We start from the raw sequence: 15569 nt of genomic DNA, 5'->3' as shown, positions 1-15569 counted from the left end.
CTCATTTTTAAAAATTCTTGCTTCCTCTCCCTCCTTCTTTTCCCCTCCTTCCCCTTTCCCTCACCCTCCGCCTGCCCCTCCTGCTGGCCTGAGAGCCTGAGGCCCCCACAGGGAAGGTATCTGGCCAGATCCCCAATCTCAGGGAAGAGGGACAGCAGTGTGCAGTTTGTGGGGACATAGCAGATCCAGGGAGTTAGAACTCTGAAGCAGACCAGGCGCCCAGAGACCTAGAGATGGGGAGAAGTTTAAAGCTACCCTATCCCACAAACTCCCCTACCCTGCCCCCTGCAAGGTCTTAGGGCATAAACCTTTGGGCAGGAAAGGCCCACATCCCTCCTTCAGGTCCACAGAGACGTGGACGAGTCCTCAGAGTCCATTGTCCGCCTTGGCTGTCATTAATAGTCATGGTGGTTAACTATGGCCTTTAATAATTCATCATTAGCACTTCTCTCACCTTCAGGATAGTGGAGTACTAGAATTAGCCTAAAGAGGACAAAAGATTGCGGCTTTGAACAAAAGTTTATTAAATATGCAAATTATCTCAAGTTACCAGATGATCCTCTGATCAATCCAGTGCATAACTGGTGATGCAGGCCTGACACCAGCCTCAGCAGCCCATCCACCTGGACCTCCTGCTCCTTGGCACCCTTGGCCATCTTGGTCCCATCTCCATCTGCCCCCACAGGGGATCCAGAATCAACCCAAACCTGGCATCCAAGGCTTTACCTGATCACTACCCACCTGTTCATTCTCACTGTCTCCTCCCCTGCTCACACTTGTCACACCAGCAGTTGCACCAGACTTCTTAACTTCCAAATCTTTCTTATATTTCAAATGTCTTGTTGTCCCCTCATTCTCCTGCCCAACTCAAGCAGAGTTTGACTTGAGTTTCCAAAGCTCTCCACGTCTGCAGAATTCAGCTCAGCCTTAGAGCAGACGTTTTGGCCACCGTTGTACGGTGCTGTTCTCACCCTGTTATTCTCTCCAGGTCAAGTGGAGCTGGCCGAGGCAGGCTGGAGGCCAGGTACTGCAATGCTGGGCACAGGTCTGGGCATAGATGCCAGGGAGGCTAAAGAAAGAGAAGGTGAGGTCAAGAGGCGGCCCTTTTAGGAACGCGGGTGGCGTGTGGGCATCACTGCCAATAAGAGTGAGCAAGTGTGAGAGGAAGACCACATGCAGATCCACGTGTGATCAACTAGCAGTGAGAGGTTCTAGGCCTGGGCTTGCTGCCGTGAGAAACACGTTCTCTGTCTACCAATATGGTAGCCGCTAGCCACTGTGTGGAGCACTTCACAAGAGGACGTGTGCCGAAGGACTCCACTTCTCATTTTATTGTATTTAACTTTAATAGCTACCTATGGCTTGCGGCTACTGAGCTGAGCAGCACAGTTCTACGCGAAGCAGGGGGACTATGCCTCTCACTACATGTGCGCAGATCTACACGTGGGTACGTGTGTGTGCTTGCAGTCTGCATATGCATGCATGAGGGCATGCGAGGTGACACCCGCCGCTGGTCAGGGCTGTGGTGGTGACAGAGCCCCTCTGTGAAGTCCTGCCTGTGTCACGTGCGTTACAGCCAGACTGTGGTTCCAGTGTGTATGCCGGGCAGGAGGGGAGGGGGATAAAGGGGCCATTGTATTACATTCCAGATTCAAGCCCTCCTCTCTGCTGACATCACAGCTGCCTAAATACAGCTGTTCAGAGCTGCTCCCCGAGACCCACTGCCCGCACACGTGGAGGCACCTCGGCCCTTTCTGCCTGCTGCTCCATGGACTCACTTTTGCTTTTCGGTAAGGGAATGGGTCATGTTCCTGCAACTGATTTTTCAATCAAATCTAGACCAAAGATTCTAGAAAGAGGAGGCTACCTTTGGATTTTTCACTTTTTGCTTTCTCTCAGAATCCTGGGGCCTTTTTGTGGCTCGAACCCATCTCCTGGCAGGACTTTCTATAACTAAAATGTGGCGGATTTTCCCTCTTTTTCTTTCCGGCTCTTTAACACTCAGCTCCCCAGGTACCTCTAAGACAGAGCTGGGTGATGTTGAGAGGGGCTTCCCGGCTGAGCGTGGGAGCCTCAGGCCAGGCACCCACAGGGCCACGTGGAGCTGATTGCAGGGCTTCTGGAGCAAGTATGGGGCTCTGAAACAAGACCCACAGGAGGAGAGGGAGTGAGGTGGGATCCCGCAGTCATCCCTGGGTGAATGAGAAAGTACGCACTCAGCTAGAACCAAATGCTTCGATGTTCAAAGGGATCCTGCACCAGTGTGGGTGTGTGAGGGACAGCGGGGGCGGGGGGGTTCTGCATACATGGGGCATGTGTGCATGGACATGATTGAAGGCATAGGAGAGTTTGTCTGTGTAATGAGGATGACAGGGAGATGATAGAGCAGGGAGAAGTACGGGGGGAATGAGAAGAAGCTGGGGGCAGGGAGGCCACCATCCTGAAGTCCAGGGCTGCTGAGGATCAGCAGCTGTGTCTCTGCATCCCCTTCCAGGTGTGAGAGCTGAGAGATGTCTGTGGACCAGGAGGCAAAACCCTGGAAGGAGGAAGGCTTTTGTCTTGGAGGATGATCTGGCCCTTACACTCACGGAGAATCCAGTGCTTTGCAGGGGATGTGCATGGCAAGGCCTGGAGGGAGGTGAGTCCGGGCCACGAGGGTGATGGAGAGACTGGGATTTTCTCTGCAGAAGACAGCCGGAGGAAAGTAAGATAGGGTAGGGTGGAGACCAGAGCACATTTTAGAACAAGAATGCCACCACATATTCAACGCTAGGTGACTTCACTGCTGTGAGGCAAACCGCTCCCTCTCCTCAAGGCTTCTGAAAACTGATGCACACAGAGGCCTGGAGGGAGCAGGTGTTCTGGAAAGTGGCTGAGTTCTGGTTTGGGTTTGGGTCAATCTGGACTTGAGATACAGGTAGGACCGTGAAACCAGCACTGCCCAGTACAAGTAAAAAGTGAGCCACACGTGTACTTTTTCATTTCCTAGCAGCCGTATTAAACATATAAAAAGAAACAGAATGTTAATTTTAATAAGATATTTTATTTAACCCAGGATATCCCAAATATTATCATTTCAGGAGTCCATCTGCAGCATATCTCAGTTTGGAAGCCACATTTCAAGTGTTCGGGGGCCACAGGTGGCCAGCAGCTGCCTTAGCAGACAGAGCGGGATTGGACAGACAACAGGTCAGAGCCTAGGAGCAGGTGAATTTCAGGCTCCTTCCCAATTCACTGCTTGAACTCTTAGTAGAATGGAAATTGAGCCTTTTCGGTTCTTAGGGGACAAGGAGACCTCACAGACCTCTGGTTCTGGGGTGATCATGTGAGTACTTGTTTGTAATAAAGTTTTCATTCTTGGGAGCTGCCAGATGCCAGGCACTTGCCTAGTTCTCCCAAACTCTCACAAAAGCCCCCAGGACAGTTATGATTAATGTCTGTGAGTAAATTGAACCGTGATTGGAACCCTGCTCACTCTGGCTCCAAATCGCAGCAGATACACCAAGGGAGTCGCTATAAAATGGGCATAGATGTGAGCATGCATGTGTACATATGAACATGTCTCCAGAATAAGGAAGAAGTGTGCACGCAGGGGCTGAGGCCAGCTTAGGGGTTCCTGGGTCCTCACGGCTGGCAGAGGGTCCTCTCACCAGTTTGAGAGGTGGTGAGGAACCATCTAGAGTCAGGTCATACGTGAGAGCTGTGTTTGGGATGAAGATGGAGACATGGGGTCCTGCGGGCAGTGTGGGTATGACGCTGGAGGAGATGAGGGAGGGAGTGAGATGGAATCTCAGGGAGGAGCAGTTATTTGTCCTTGGTGGGGAGGGCCTGAGGTGTGACTGCCAGGTGGAATCTTGCCCCTCCAAGCATATGTAAAGGGGTGCTGAGTGCCAGGGCAGTGGGGCTTACGTGCGTCTGCGTCCAGGCACAGCTCGCTGTCCTCCGCAGTCACGCTATCCCCCGCTCCGTCGTGTCTGGGCCACTTCCTCCTCGGCCAGCAGCCAGGCTCCCGTGTGCTCCTGATGGCTGAGCTGGGAGGGAGGCACTACCCAGATGCCAAGGCAGAGGGAAGTATGGGGCTGGTCTCAGACTCTCCCATCTGGGCGGAACAGGAAAAGTGCGTGGGTCCAGGGTGAGAGGGCGGCCTCCTCCTCATGGGGGTGGAGAGCTGACAGGGAGCAGGGAAGAACCATCCCAAACCGCAGGCTCCAATCTGAGCAGATTCTGTGCAGCTCCAGGTTTCAGCCAGATGAGGGGCCCCGGGGAAAGGAGGAACTTGTGAATGAAAAGTCAGAGTCCATGTGATTGGGGGTTGTTACCTAAAAAGCCCTTGAGTTTATTGAGCACATATATTCAGGAGGCTTGGGGCCTCTTCCTGCCTCCACGGATGCTTCTGGGATTAACTAACCAATGGGTGTAGGGTGGCCAGCAGGGAAGGGGGGCACCCACAAGATAATGGTAAAAGCTCTAGCAGTAGCCTTGCTCACCTCACCCTCTTTGCCCAGAGAGGAGGAGCAACCTACTCAAGAACTCTGAGCGGCTGGACCTGGTGGCTTCCCTTCACACATTCTTTCACTTGACTTTCCTGAGCGCCCGCTGTGTGCAGGCGCTGCCCCTGGGGGAGCACAGAATCTTGCCCTCCTGAAGTTTACCCCAAGGCCAAAGCTGACCCCAAGAAGGTGCTCATACAGGGCACATCCTATGGACCTGGAGCCAGGAGTGGAGCGAGCTCTCTGAGCAGGGGAAAGGGCTCTCTAGAGACCTGTCATTTGCACAGAGGCCAAAATGAGTGCACTAAGGGGAAGGTCTGCGGACACAGGAGACTGGGGCTCCCAACAGAGGGAAGAACAGGGGCGAGGGCACCGAAACAGGGGTGTGTTAGGAGGCAGCGTGGCTGGAGCGGGCAAGCATGGGGAGCTAGCATGATATGGTCAGAGGCATACATGGGGTCTCTAAGCCTGGCCAAGACGTTGGGTTTTCCCCTTGCTGTCACGAGAAGGCAATGGAGAGTTGACAGCAAAGGGGCAAAACTCCTTGATTTTTCCTTTTAAAGAACTGGCCTGACTGGTACTGGAGGTAAGACAAAAGGGGCAGGGAGGCTACAGGGAGGCTGCTGAGGGGGTCCAGGAGCCAGATCCTGGAGCTGGCCTGGGAAAGTCATCGTGGAAGCTGTGAGAAGTGAATGAACTCAGGATATTTTTTTAAGGTGGGGATTCTGGGAAGTGAGAGAAAGGAGAGGAGAGTCCAGGAGCAACTTGGGGCCCCCATGACCCCTTTGCCTGTACATTTCTGAAAAGTGGGACGCAGTGTTCAGAAACTCAGCCCTCCTCAGTGGCCCTGGGGCACCATTATTACACTGGGGGCTGCCTCAGCTGGTTCAGCTTCCCCTCAGCCCCAGGCTGGGCTCTCGCCTCCAGGTGAGAGGAAAATCCGGTGTGCCCCCCCCACCTGCCCCCTACACACCACACACACACATATAACATATATACACACATACATACAATACACACACACACACACACACACAGAGAAGGGGTGATTGAGCATCAGCTCCAGGATAGTAGATAGGGCCCAGGCCTAGTGTGAGGACCTCAGAAAGGGGTATAGAGGTCTCAGAGTGGCAGAGCTTCCCATTGTCTGGACTGTCTTGGAGGTGCCCCCAAGGTCAGGGGCCTGAGCCAAAGGACCCTGCTCCTCCCTCCCCCTCTTTAACTGGGTCCCCTCCGGGGCCATCTCTGGCCTGCTCTCCCAAGGGGAGACTGGCTGTGGCTCTGGTGGCCGGGCAGGAGAGGACCTGGCCTGCTTCACTTACAGCCACCAGGGAAGAACAAGCTGCGGCTGCTTCCTGGTCAGCCATGCTCTCCAGGGCTCACATGGGGACCAAGCTACACTGGTGACATCAAGCTCAACAAGGGCTCCAGGCTGTGCAGTGTCCTGTGGACCTCGACTCTGTCCCTGAGGAGCCCACCGAGAGGGGTCACTGATCCCGGGCATTAAGAGTCCTGCACCCTAACCCCCTTTCCATATCTAGGTTATGACTTACAAAGGGGCCTCCCTCCAGGGGATCTGAATGGGTGAGAGCCCAGATCTCCTGCTTCCAGAACCTCGCAGCCCTCCAAAAGGCAGGGTAGAGGTGAACACAACAGATCTGAATCCAAGCTCCACCAGTTGCCTGCTCTGCGACCTTGGGTAAGTCACTCTCTCTCTCTCCTTGTCTGTTAAATGGGGATAATGATCCAATTGTCCCTCACTATTGGGTTCATGTGAGGATCAATATTAAGGCTGCATATGCAGGTCCTTCCCTCTTACTTACAGAGAATTTGAGAAATGTAAAAATGCGAAGAGTCCTGAAGTCAGGCGGCAGCCCCAGGTTACCTCTGAGGGCATCCACAAGGCAGAAAGGGAAGCAGAAGCAGTGAGGACTGGGAAGGAGGCTTCGGAGACAAAAGCACAGCAATCGACGAGCAGAGCGGCAGGTATTTATTCTGGGGGTCCTGATCCCAGACACCCTCGCCCCACGCCATCCTCCAAGCTTGGGGTCCAGAGGGCCAAGAACTGGAGTCGGGAAGAAGGACGTGGTCATGGTCATGGCTGCTCTGTGAGTGGGGAGAGAAGGGAGGCCAAGGCCAGGGCTGGAACGGGAGCAGCAAAGAGAAGAGAGAGTGGGAGTCTGTGAGAACCAGGCCCCAGTTCTCCCGCTTTCCCCACCCTGAACCTTGGACTCTGAATGCTTGGCACTGGGGCCACACCGCTGGCACTGCGAACCACCGTCCCACCGCTACCCTGGGGGGCAGACAGGTTTGTGTGCCCCTTCCCATCCCCCAACGCCCTGCGACAGCCTTGAGATGGAAGCCGCATTATTCCCAGAAAGAGGCTGGCACTGCCCAGCTGGACCCACCTGGGCTGGCCCTCAGTGCTGGTCGAGTATGAGGGGCACCTGAGCGCTGTCCACTTGCGGGGGCAGCCGCTCGCCTGTGTGCACATTGAACATAGGCAGGGTAGAGAGTGGCCTGGGCACCTCTCGGCTAGATGCCATCTGTCGCAGCTCCTCTGTGTTCCCACGGATGGTGCGGTGGTGGACCATCTGGATGCTAGGGGCACAGGAGGGAGACACACACGATGAGGGGAAGAGGATAAACCGGACGTTCTTCCGTGCAAGCTCAGTATCCAGTGACTGAGGCACAGGCTCTGGGTGCAGACATCCTGGGTTCAAACCTGTGTATCCTTTGCGCGTTGCTTAACCCCTCTGTGCTTCAGTTTCCTCAACCGTAAAATGAGGATAATAAAAGAACCTACTTCCTAGGATTGTTATGGAGTTTAAATGAGAAAATACAGGTTGGGCATTCAGAAAATTGCCTAGCCTATGGTAAGAGTTCCTGAGATACTAAGACATGACTAGATGCCCACAGTGGCATGGATTTTCAGAGGCCACTGTTTGCTGGGCTCTGTATGGTTTCTATATTCTGATGGTCCCCTGGGTCCCTTCCAGCAGTTTCCGTTTCTAATGCTCTCTCCCTTCCCCATCATCCTCATTTTAGTCTGGCAAACCTACCTCCTCCACCTTTTCCTAGCTTTTGCCCAAGTTCTTTTCCTGGTGGAGTTTGACTGCTTTTGTTTTGGATCCTCAAACCTTGACCCTCTCCCACCCTGCCCCACACTGCCCCCAGCATTGCTTAGCTCAGATGCTAAGTCTTACTTCCTGTCTGTGTCTGAGACCTGGTCTCCTTGAGGCCGGAACCAGGCTCCACCCTCACCGGGCTGGACACCCTAGGAGGGGCTGAATGAACTGACCGCCACACCCATTAGCAAGGCCCTCCTGAGCTCTAGATCCAGTTTCCTCTAGGAAGGCTGAGCCTCCTTGTCATCTGACATTCTCACGGGCTTGTTTTCTGCTGTCCGGGAGCAACTTTAATTCATTTTGAGTAGGGTAGCACAGTGGTTACGCATGAGGACTTGCTTTGGGCCTGAATGTGAGTTCCCCTACTTACTGGTTGTGTTACCCTGTGTGAGTTATTTGACGTCTCTGCCACCATTTCCTCAACTGTAATAAAGCTGCTATATGAATTAAATGAATTAATGTAAGAAAAACATTTACATGTATGGGTCAGGATGCAGCCAAAGATAGCTATTATTATAGGGAGTCTTCTGTTGCTATTTTTATCACCGGTATTATTACAGTAGGTCCACTGATGAACTTGGCCTCCAGTAGAAGGACATTTCCAAGCCCTTTGGCATGAACCCACCCACACTCGTGGGCTTTTCACAGACTCCCTGGTTGCCGGGTCAGACAGACAATAAGAACTGGTTTTCTTAAAGGGGTGGGGGCCTCAGGCAGGGTGGAAGCCATCCTTCTTACCGCTGGATTACTGATCAGATCCGGGAGGGGGAAATGTTTCCCTTCTATATCCCCAAGTAGTGGACACAGACTCCAGCTGGAGTCTGAGAAAGACTAAAGGAAAGATTTTCTAGCTTCCTGCTGAATGGGCCACTCTCCTCCCCAGGGAGAATAGAACCAAGCACTTTCTGGCCAGCGGAAGGAGGTGGAGCCACCCTCTGAAGGCGAGGGGAGGGTCAAAATGAGCTATTGAGTCTGGAATTTGGCAAGCAGAGTTGTCCAAAACACAATTTTCCATTCCCAGGCGAAGGGAGGCTGAGACCGGAAGGGAGCAAGAAGAGTGTGGAAGTGGAGGCAGCCAGGCAGGTAATAATCTCGGGTGGGGGAGGCCTCAGCCGATGGCCCCCTCCCCACCCCTAGCCCCACATCTGGGTCTCATTACTCTGGCAACACACACAGGTGGAAAAATGGTCGAGGGACATGTTTTCCAGAGCAGGAGCAGAAGTCAGAGCCATAGCGCCCTCCCCCACAATCTTTCCACATCAGCACTTGGGCAGAAAAATGAACAGGCAGGCATACACACACACACACACACACACACACACACACACAGCCCCTTGAGCCCCTGCCTCTGGCACACAGCTCACAGGAGAGGGTCGTTGGGCTGGAGGATGTTCTGACCAATAAAATCTGATGCAGGTAAAAAACAGGCAGCGGATTCACTATTTTGGATGATTTCAATTTCCTCGAACAAGCAAAAAGAAAAATGAATAAAATTGGACTTTGTAGAAATAAATCAACACAAAATCCACACCAGCAAGGACTAATATCACACACACACATGGTTATTGACTCAAAACTGATGGAGGAAGCATATTTTCCTGACCTCAGCAGAGCTAGAAAACTGACCCAGGAAAGCTGGACATGGTGGAAAGTAACTGGTCAGAAGAGAATATTCTCAATGGCAGAAGATAAAATTGGTCAAATTTGGCACAGGCCAAAAAAAATTGAGGAGGAAAATCCAAAACTTACATAGAAAATCACTGTTCCCAATAGGGGAAAAAAATCTACTAAATAAACATGAAAACAGAAAAGAAGGAAATCCTTATTACTCTTAGAAAAAGTTGATCAAGGAATTAAATTGAGTTAGATAGATCAAGGAATTACATTTCTGTTCACGCTGGGAAATTTATTCCCCATAAAAATTCAAAAATGTAGGTATAATACTGATTCTAAAAAGTTTTGTGTTCTTCAACCCAATGAATTCAGATGGTGGGGTCAAAATGGTGGGTTTAAAACTGGGGTCTTGGGGACCCTAAAATCAGCTGGTGAGCAATACATGCCACATGGGTCCATCCGCCTGACTCACTCAGCCACAGCCCTTCTTCCCAGGCTACCTGACATGCCAGATGCCCACACTCTGTGGTATCTCCCCTCTGCCCCACCTAGGGGAAACAGTGGGTCCACTGTGACCTCACCGGATTCTGGTGGCCTCACAATGTCCCCCTGAGGTCACTACAGAGATAAGCTTACCGCCCCCTGCACCTCAGGCACAAGTCTGCCAAGGCCAGCGTAGGTGATCATCCTCGGTCCTCTTTCTGGCCACCCAGGGCAAGGCTTGGGCCAGAGCCCTACAGGAAGCCTCTGAGGGAACCAGGAACTGGGGCGCACCTCCCGCACCGAGGAGCAACCCAGGAGAGACTTCTAGCCGCCATCCTGGAGGTCCTTGCACCCAGTTCCCTTCACCCACCCCAGGAAGAGATGCAGAAAGACACTTCGCTGCCACCCCCATCTGGGCCCTTGGCCTCCAACACTGCCCTGGGGGCAGGCCGGCAGGCCAGCTCCTCTGGACTCCCAGGCAATAGCGAGACTCGGCGCCGCACCAGCCCCAATCCCCACCGGAAGCCCAGCATATCCAAGGTGATCCTGGGGTTTGTGGCAGACAAGGGGGCAGGCAACCGCGTGTCCCTGGCCGCCCTGAAGAAGGCTGTTGCCACCAGGGGCTACAACATGACCCGCAATGCCTGGCGCTTCAAGCGAGTGCTCCAGGGGCTGGTGGACAAGGGCATGCTCAAGCAGGTGACAGGCAAGGGGGCCACAGGCTCCTTCCTCATGGGCAAGAATCACGCCTCCAAGTTTAAGCTCAAGGCCAAGAGACGGCGGCAGCGGCGCCAGCGCCAGCGTGGGCAGCGCCGGCCTGTGCAGCGCCAGTTGCTCGTGGGCTCCAAACCGGGGCACAAGCGACCCATCAAGGGGGTTCGCAGGGCGGCCAAATGCCGCCGCAGTTAATCAGGAAGGTTGGGCAAGCAGGCAGGGGTGCCAGGCCCACCATAGGCTCAGTGCAGTGAGAATAAAAGGAGCCTAACTTATTTCACACCTGCCTCCTGGAATCTTTGGGGTTCAAGGGAGTGGGAGAGGAAGAGGTCTGGGGGCACACAGGAAAGGTAAGGCCAGGGGTGGGGGAAACCTGGTCAAATGAGGGTAAGATTTGGGAAGGGCTGGAGAAATTGAAAGCATCCAGATATTAGCTAGTCCAACCGCATTATCTTGTAGGTGAAGAAACTGAGCCCATCACAGTACTTATGCAGCAGAGCAGAGCCTGGAACCTAAGTGTCTGAACTCACAGTGACGTGTGTGTGTGTGTGTGTGTGTGTGTGCTGGTGCACACACTGGAAGCCTTGTAAGTTGCTTCCCAAACCCTTTCTCCGAAGGTGGCAGCAGATCCCTAAAACTTGGCTAGATCCCCTCTCCTGTCCCACATTAGACTCTTCCATAGAGACCAGAAAATGAGAAAGCCAAGCCAGGATAGGTGGGATCCAGCCCCCAGCCAGCCCAGGATTGGAGAGCACAGACTAAGTGTGACCCCATTATCTGGGATTTTTCTGCTGCCCATGGAGGTTGGAGGGTCCAGCTTAATAGTCCAGGGGGGCTCCCACCCAGCCCCCAGACTTCTCCTACTCACTCAGAGGTGGCCAGGTCTCTCTTCAGCCTGTGGAAACACAAGGGAGGGGATTAGCTATTATCCACAAACCTCCTGGTACAGGCCATGCAAGGGGCCCCTGCTCTTTTCCTGGCTGAGGAGTCCACTCTTGGAGGGATCTGGGTCCCCAGGCAGCACAGGTGCCACAAGGAGTCTACAATGTGAACACCGGCCTTGGTGCCCTCCCTGCCCTCTGCCCCCATACTCACCGTCCCTCCCGCCGGCAGCACATAACATAGGCCAGCAGCAGGGTCAGCAGCAGGGCCACCAGAAGGGGCACCAGGAGGGTGACGAGTGCGTCGGTCAGGAAGTCTCGGGCTGTGGCCTCGGTGGGTGGGCAGAAGAACAGGTCGTGCTCCAGGATCCCGTCACCTGGAGCAGGTGCCTCGTCTGCAGGCTCTGGCACTGACTTGTCCACCTGCTCAGGAAGCCGAGGGTTGATCCAGGAGTGGATGGCTAGACACAGAGACCCCCAGGGCACGGAGCAGGAGTTCTACTCCATGAAAATGCAGGGATTCCTCCTGCTTTGCCTCTCCCAGCTCATGTGATCGAGTAGGACAAGCATTGGTCTAGAAACCAGGAACAAAATTCTAGGAGAGGCAGAGCCATACAGTGTTAAAGTCCTCAGGTTTGAATCCTGTTTCAGAAAACTGCGTTGTGATGATTTACCTCTAGGTGCCTCGATTTCCCCATCTGTAAAATTGGGATGCTAATAGTGGTACCTGTCTCCCAGGTGGTTGCAAGGATAAAACACACGGATTGCATAGTGCCTTATCCATAGCAAGTGCTCAAGAATATTGATTACCAGTTTCCGGCTGCGCTATTGGTCAAGCCACAGGAAGGGTTCCTAGCCCTGGGAACAGGATCTCTAGGGACCCTAGACACCTCAGCTCCATATCCCAAAGAGCAGAAGTGAGCATCTTTGGTTTATAACATGGGGGTGAGCTATCTATTCCATGTTGCAAGATAATTTGCTAAGTGACACCTTAGAGGAAAGTAAAGGAAACGGAGCCGTCACACAGAAACCCTAGGTGGAGAAAGAAGTTTGGCACCATTCCTGGGAGTGACTGTTGCAGCTGTTGAGTTGGGCACAGCTGGGGCTCCAGAAGCTGGAGATCCCATTGTCTGGATTATGGACTCTATTGCCCTCTTGTGGGAGAAGGTAGAACATCAGTGGTGTGCGTGCGTGCGTGCGTGCGTGTGTGTGTGTGTGTGTGTGTGTGAGAGAGAGAGAGAGAGAGAGAGAGAGAGGGAGACAGAGGGAGACAGTAGAGATAACTGGAGTAACAGAGAGGGGCTAGGAAGGTGAGGATGGAGGAGACCGTGATGGGGACCCTGTCCCGCCCCCACTCCCAGAGCCCTCCTCACCAAAGACACATTGCACCAGTCAACCCGGAAGTGAGGTGCCAAGGTGTCATAGCAGGACAGTAGTGGAGGCTGGCCCTGGGCACAGCGAGCGTGGCTGTCGGGGGACACCACCATCTTCAGGCAGGTGGAGAAGGGTGAAGCAGAGCCCACCTTGATGTATACCCTGGGCCCAGATAGAAACCACTGTTAGATGACTGAGGGTGCCACTGAGCACTGGAGATTTGGGGGTCATGGCCACCCTGAGATCTGGGGTTGTGGTGAGAGTATACAGAGCACCCCAGTCTTCTGGGGACCTTGTCCTCCCGGCGATATCTTTTAATGGATAAATCTTTCATGTCCTAATGGACACCAGGAAGTGCAAAGTTCAGAGTTACTAGGGTTTGGGCCCTGGAAGGGCAAGGGGAAGATGGAATGACCAGAAGGAAGTGGACAGTGTGACATGATGCTGGGAGGTAAAGATGGGCATGGTGAGCATGAAAGACAATGGATAAAGCCCTACTTGGAAGTTAGGGAGACCCATGTTCTATGCCCACCACCTAGACAAAAGGCAAGTGGCTCCCTCCTCCAGGAAGCCCTCCTGGGCTGCATACCTACCCTTCCTTGCGGCCCTCAATAGGAAGGGGGACTCGGCCCCCACGGTCCAAGGCAGAGGTGATGTTGACCAGCTGGAGTTCTGCTGGCTCCCAGAGCCCCCCCAAGGCTGTGAGGAAACGGCTGGCAGGTGTTGAGGGCAGCACTTCCTCCACATCATGGCTGCGCACCAGGAACTCAGCCTGGTATGGCAGCAGGGGGCCTGGGAGGACCAGGTGGGCGCCTCAGACTGTACCCAGCCCCCAGCCCCGAATGGATCCTTCCCAAGCCTCCCCCCGTCTAAGCTCCTCCCCATAACCCTTCAGCTCCCTTCCTTCTGCCTAATACCTTCTTCTGCCTATATCACAGGCCTCAAACACCCTTCCCCGACACCCACAGCCTCAACGACTCGCCTGTCAGCAGAGCAGCCAAGAACACAACTCCGGTGTTTTCAGGGTGTCCTGCCCCCCACTAGTTGCTTCTACAACCCCTTCCAGGGGAGATTCCCCCAAGACTGGCATGGTGGGGTAGGGATGGGACAGGGCTGTGGTACCTTCTGGGTCCCCAATCAACAGCACCAGCATCTGCTGCGTAGTGTTGAAGCTGTCCCGATTGTACGCTGTGACCTGGAGGATGGGGTAGGGGGCTAAGAGGTTGGGTTGGGAGAGAAACGTGGTGCAGCTGGGCCTGGTGAGAGGAGACTGAGGAGCGCACCACATTAGAGGCACGCAAATTCATGCAAATGAGTGAACTCCGGGTCCCTGCTGCATGCAACACAGCCAGCTGGGGCCCCTACTGGTACCTCAATGATCTGGTGTCCACGATCTTCTGGGGTGGCAGTGCCATAGAGGAAGCCAGGCTGGTAGGGGCTGCGCTGGGTATAGCGGAGCCACCGAGGCAGGTCTGGGTGTCCCTGGAGGTGGGCGTGGTAGGTGATAGGGATGGGGGCTGAGACAGCTGGCGGAAGGGAGGAGAGGGGATTGGAGACACGACAGCAGCCTTCCCCAGCCCTGGGGCAGGCACCCCCCAGCCCACCCCAGTGCCCCTCAGGCCCCTCTCACAGAAGACGTGCTCAGGACGCTGCAGGAAGCTTTCGTGGTCCAGGGTGTGTACAAAGACACGGCCCACAAGTGGGTGCAGGGTGGTCTGCTGGGCCTCGGTGCCCCCCAACCCTTCCAGGAGACCTGTGGGGAAACACAACCCCAAACACAACGGCCCAGTCTCAGTCCCAGCCGGGGAATAAAGTCCCCTTTCCACCCACTCCTTGGTGGCCCTGAGATACCAGAGAAATGTGTGAGAGGAGAGGGACAGCTTTGCTGGCTCCCAGGAAGGGCGGGTGGGGCCCTGACTGTGCCATACACTATCAGTGATGAGACCCAGACCTTAGTTTGGTTTGGATTCATGGAAGCCCCTCACTCCTCATTTTAGGCCCAGTGAGAGTCACAATGGGCGAGGATTAATGTCTGGCTGAGAAGGGTGTGGGGGGCGTTTGTGTGTAAGGGCACTCAGAAAAGAATTCCAAGCTGACTATCTGGGAGGCTAGAGAGGAAGGGAAGAAGAGAGGGAGAGGGAAGGACCCCTTGGAGGAGGCAGGTAGCCACTCTAGGGCCTCCCCTAAAATGCAGGGGGAACAGAGTCCACACCAGAGACCACTAGGAGCTGAGCAAAGGGAAGCCTGAGCCTGGAGGCCCAGAGAGAGGATCTGCCCCAGCAGCCCTCACACCTTCCCAGGGCCAAATTTAGCCTGGACCCAGAAAGAAGCCAGCCCAGCCAGCTCATTAAGGGCCCCAGCGCTCCGGGCCTGTGTGGTTAAGGCCCAGCCTGACACCCCCTCTCAGAGTTCCCAGCTCCGCCCCCCGACACCTCAACTCCCAACCCCAGTTTCCTAGAGCCCCACTGACTGTAGAATTTATACCCCAAAGTCCTTCTGGCCCCTGCCTCACCCCAACAACCAACCCCTTCCCTGAGGAACTTCTCACTACCTCAACCTGGGCCTCTCCCCTGAAGAAGACCCCAACTTACCCACAAGGAGAGAGATCCAGATTAGCGCTGCTGCCATGGCTGCCCCAGCCTGGCCCTGCCTGTGAGTGACAGAGACAGGAGCGGGGAGGAGGCGGGGAAAGGCACGGGCAGGTGTCCCAGAGCAGCTGGGCCCGGCTTCAGCCAACAGGGCCCTCCCCATCCCCACCCGGAGCAGGCGCTAAATCTGGGGTGGACCCGGTCTTCACATGACAAGATCCCTCCAATCATCCCCTTCCAGAGCCCAGAGTGTGTTTTCTAGATCACCAACCTAACTGCCTTGATTCCCCTCTTAAA

General features: G+C 54.4%; 2 protein-coding genes across 3 annotated transcripts; one reads left to right on the top strand and one right to left on the bottom strand.

Moving 5' to 3' along the window:
* The first annotated feature begins 2494 nt into the window (after positions 1-2494).
* LOC147351851 (histone H1.9-like) lies at positions 2495-10709 on the top strand. Of its 2 annotated transcripts, XM_086355501.1 has the most exons (6): positions 2495-2638; positions 3081-3189; positions 6032-6189; positions 6316-6476; positions 8640-8701; positions 9946-10709. In XM_086355501.1, the coding sequence occupies exon 6, from the start codon at positions 10097-10099 to the stop codon at positions 10622-10624; it is 528 nt and encodes a 175-aa protein (XP_086211627.1). In that variant the 5' UTR covers positions 2495-2638; positions 3081-3189; positions 6032-6189; positions 6316-6476; positions 8640-8701; positions 9946-10096; the 3' UTR covers positions 10625-10709. The 2 variants fall into 2 exon arrangements, with proteins under 2 accessions (XP_086211627.1, XP_086211628.1); XM_086355502.1 differs by lacking the exons at positions 2495-2638; positions 3081-3189; positions 6032-6189; positions 6316-6476 and having other exon boundaries at positions 8615-8701.
* SGCA (sarcoglycan alpha) lies at positions 6460-15345 on the bottom strand. The gene is made up of 10 exons (XM_086355499.1): positions 15276-15345; positions 14315-14437; positions 14056-14210; positions 13807-13879; positions 13278-13476; positions 12684-12846; positions 11525-11733; positions 11298-11324; positions 6899-7091; positions 6460-6632 (listed from the first exon to the last, which is right to left on the bottom strand). The coding sequence occupies exons 1-9, from the start codon at positions 15310-15312 to the stop codon at positions 6911-6913; spliced, it is 1167 nt and encodes a 388-aa protein (XP_086211625.1). The 5' UTR covers positions 15313-15345; the 3' UTR covers positions 6460-6632; positions 6899-6910.
* Positions 15346-15569: the final 224 nt, after the last annotated feature.

This window comes from Bos grunniens, chromosome 19 (genome assembly GCF_055505025.1).
Source record: "Bos grunniens cultivar Pamir isolate PY7600 chromosome 19, Bosgru_T2T1.0, whole genome shotgun sequence".
In the NCBI taxonomy this organism is placed as follows: Eukaryota; Metazoa; Chordata; class Mammalia; order Artiodactyla; family Bovidae; genus Bos; species Bos grunniens.
Note: the sequence above shows the minus strand (reverse complement) of the source record. Positions and strands in the feature narration are given on the sequence as shown.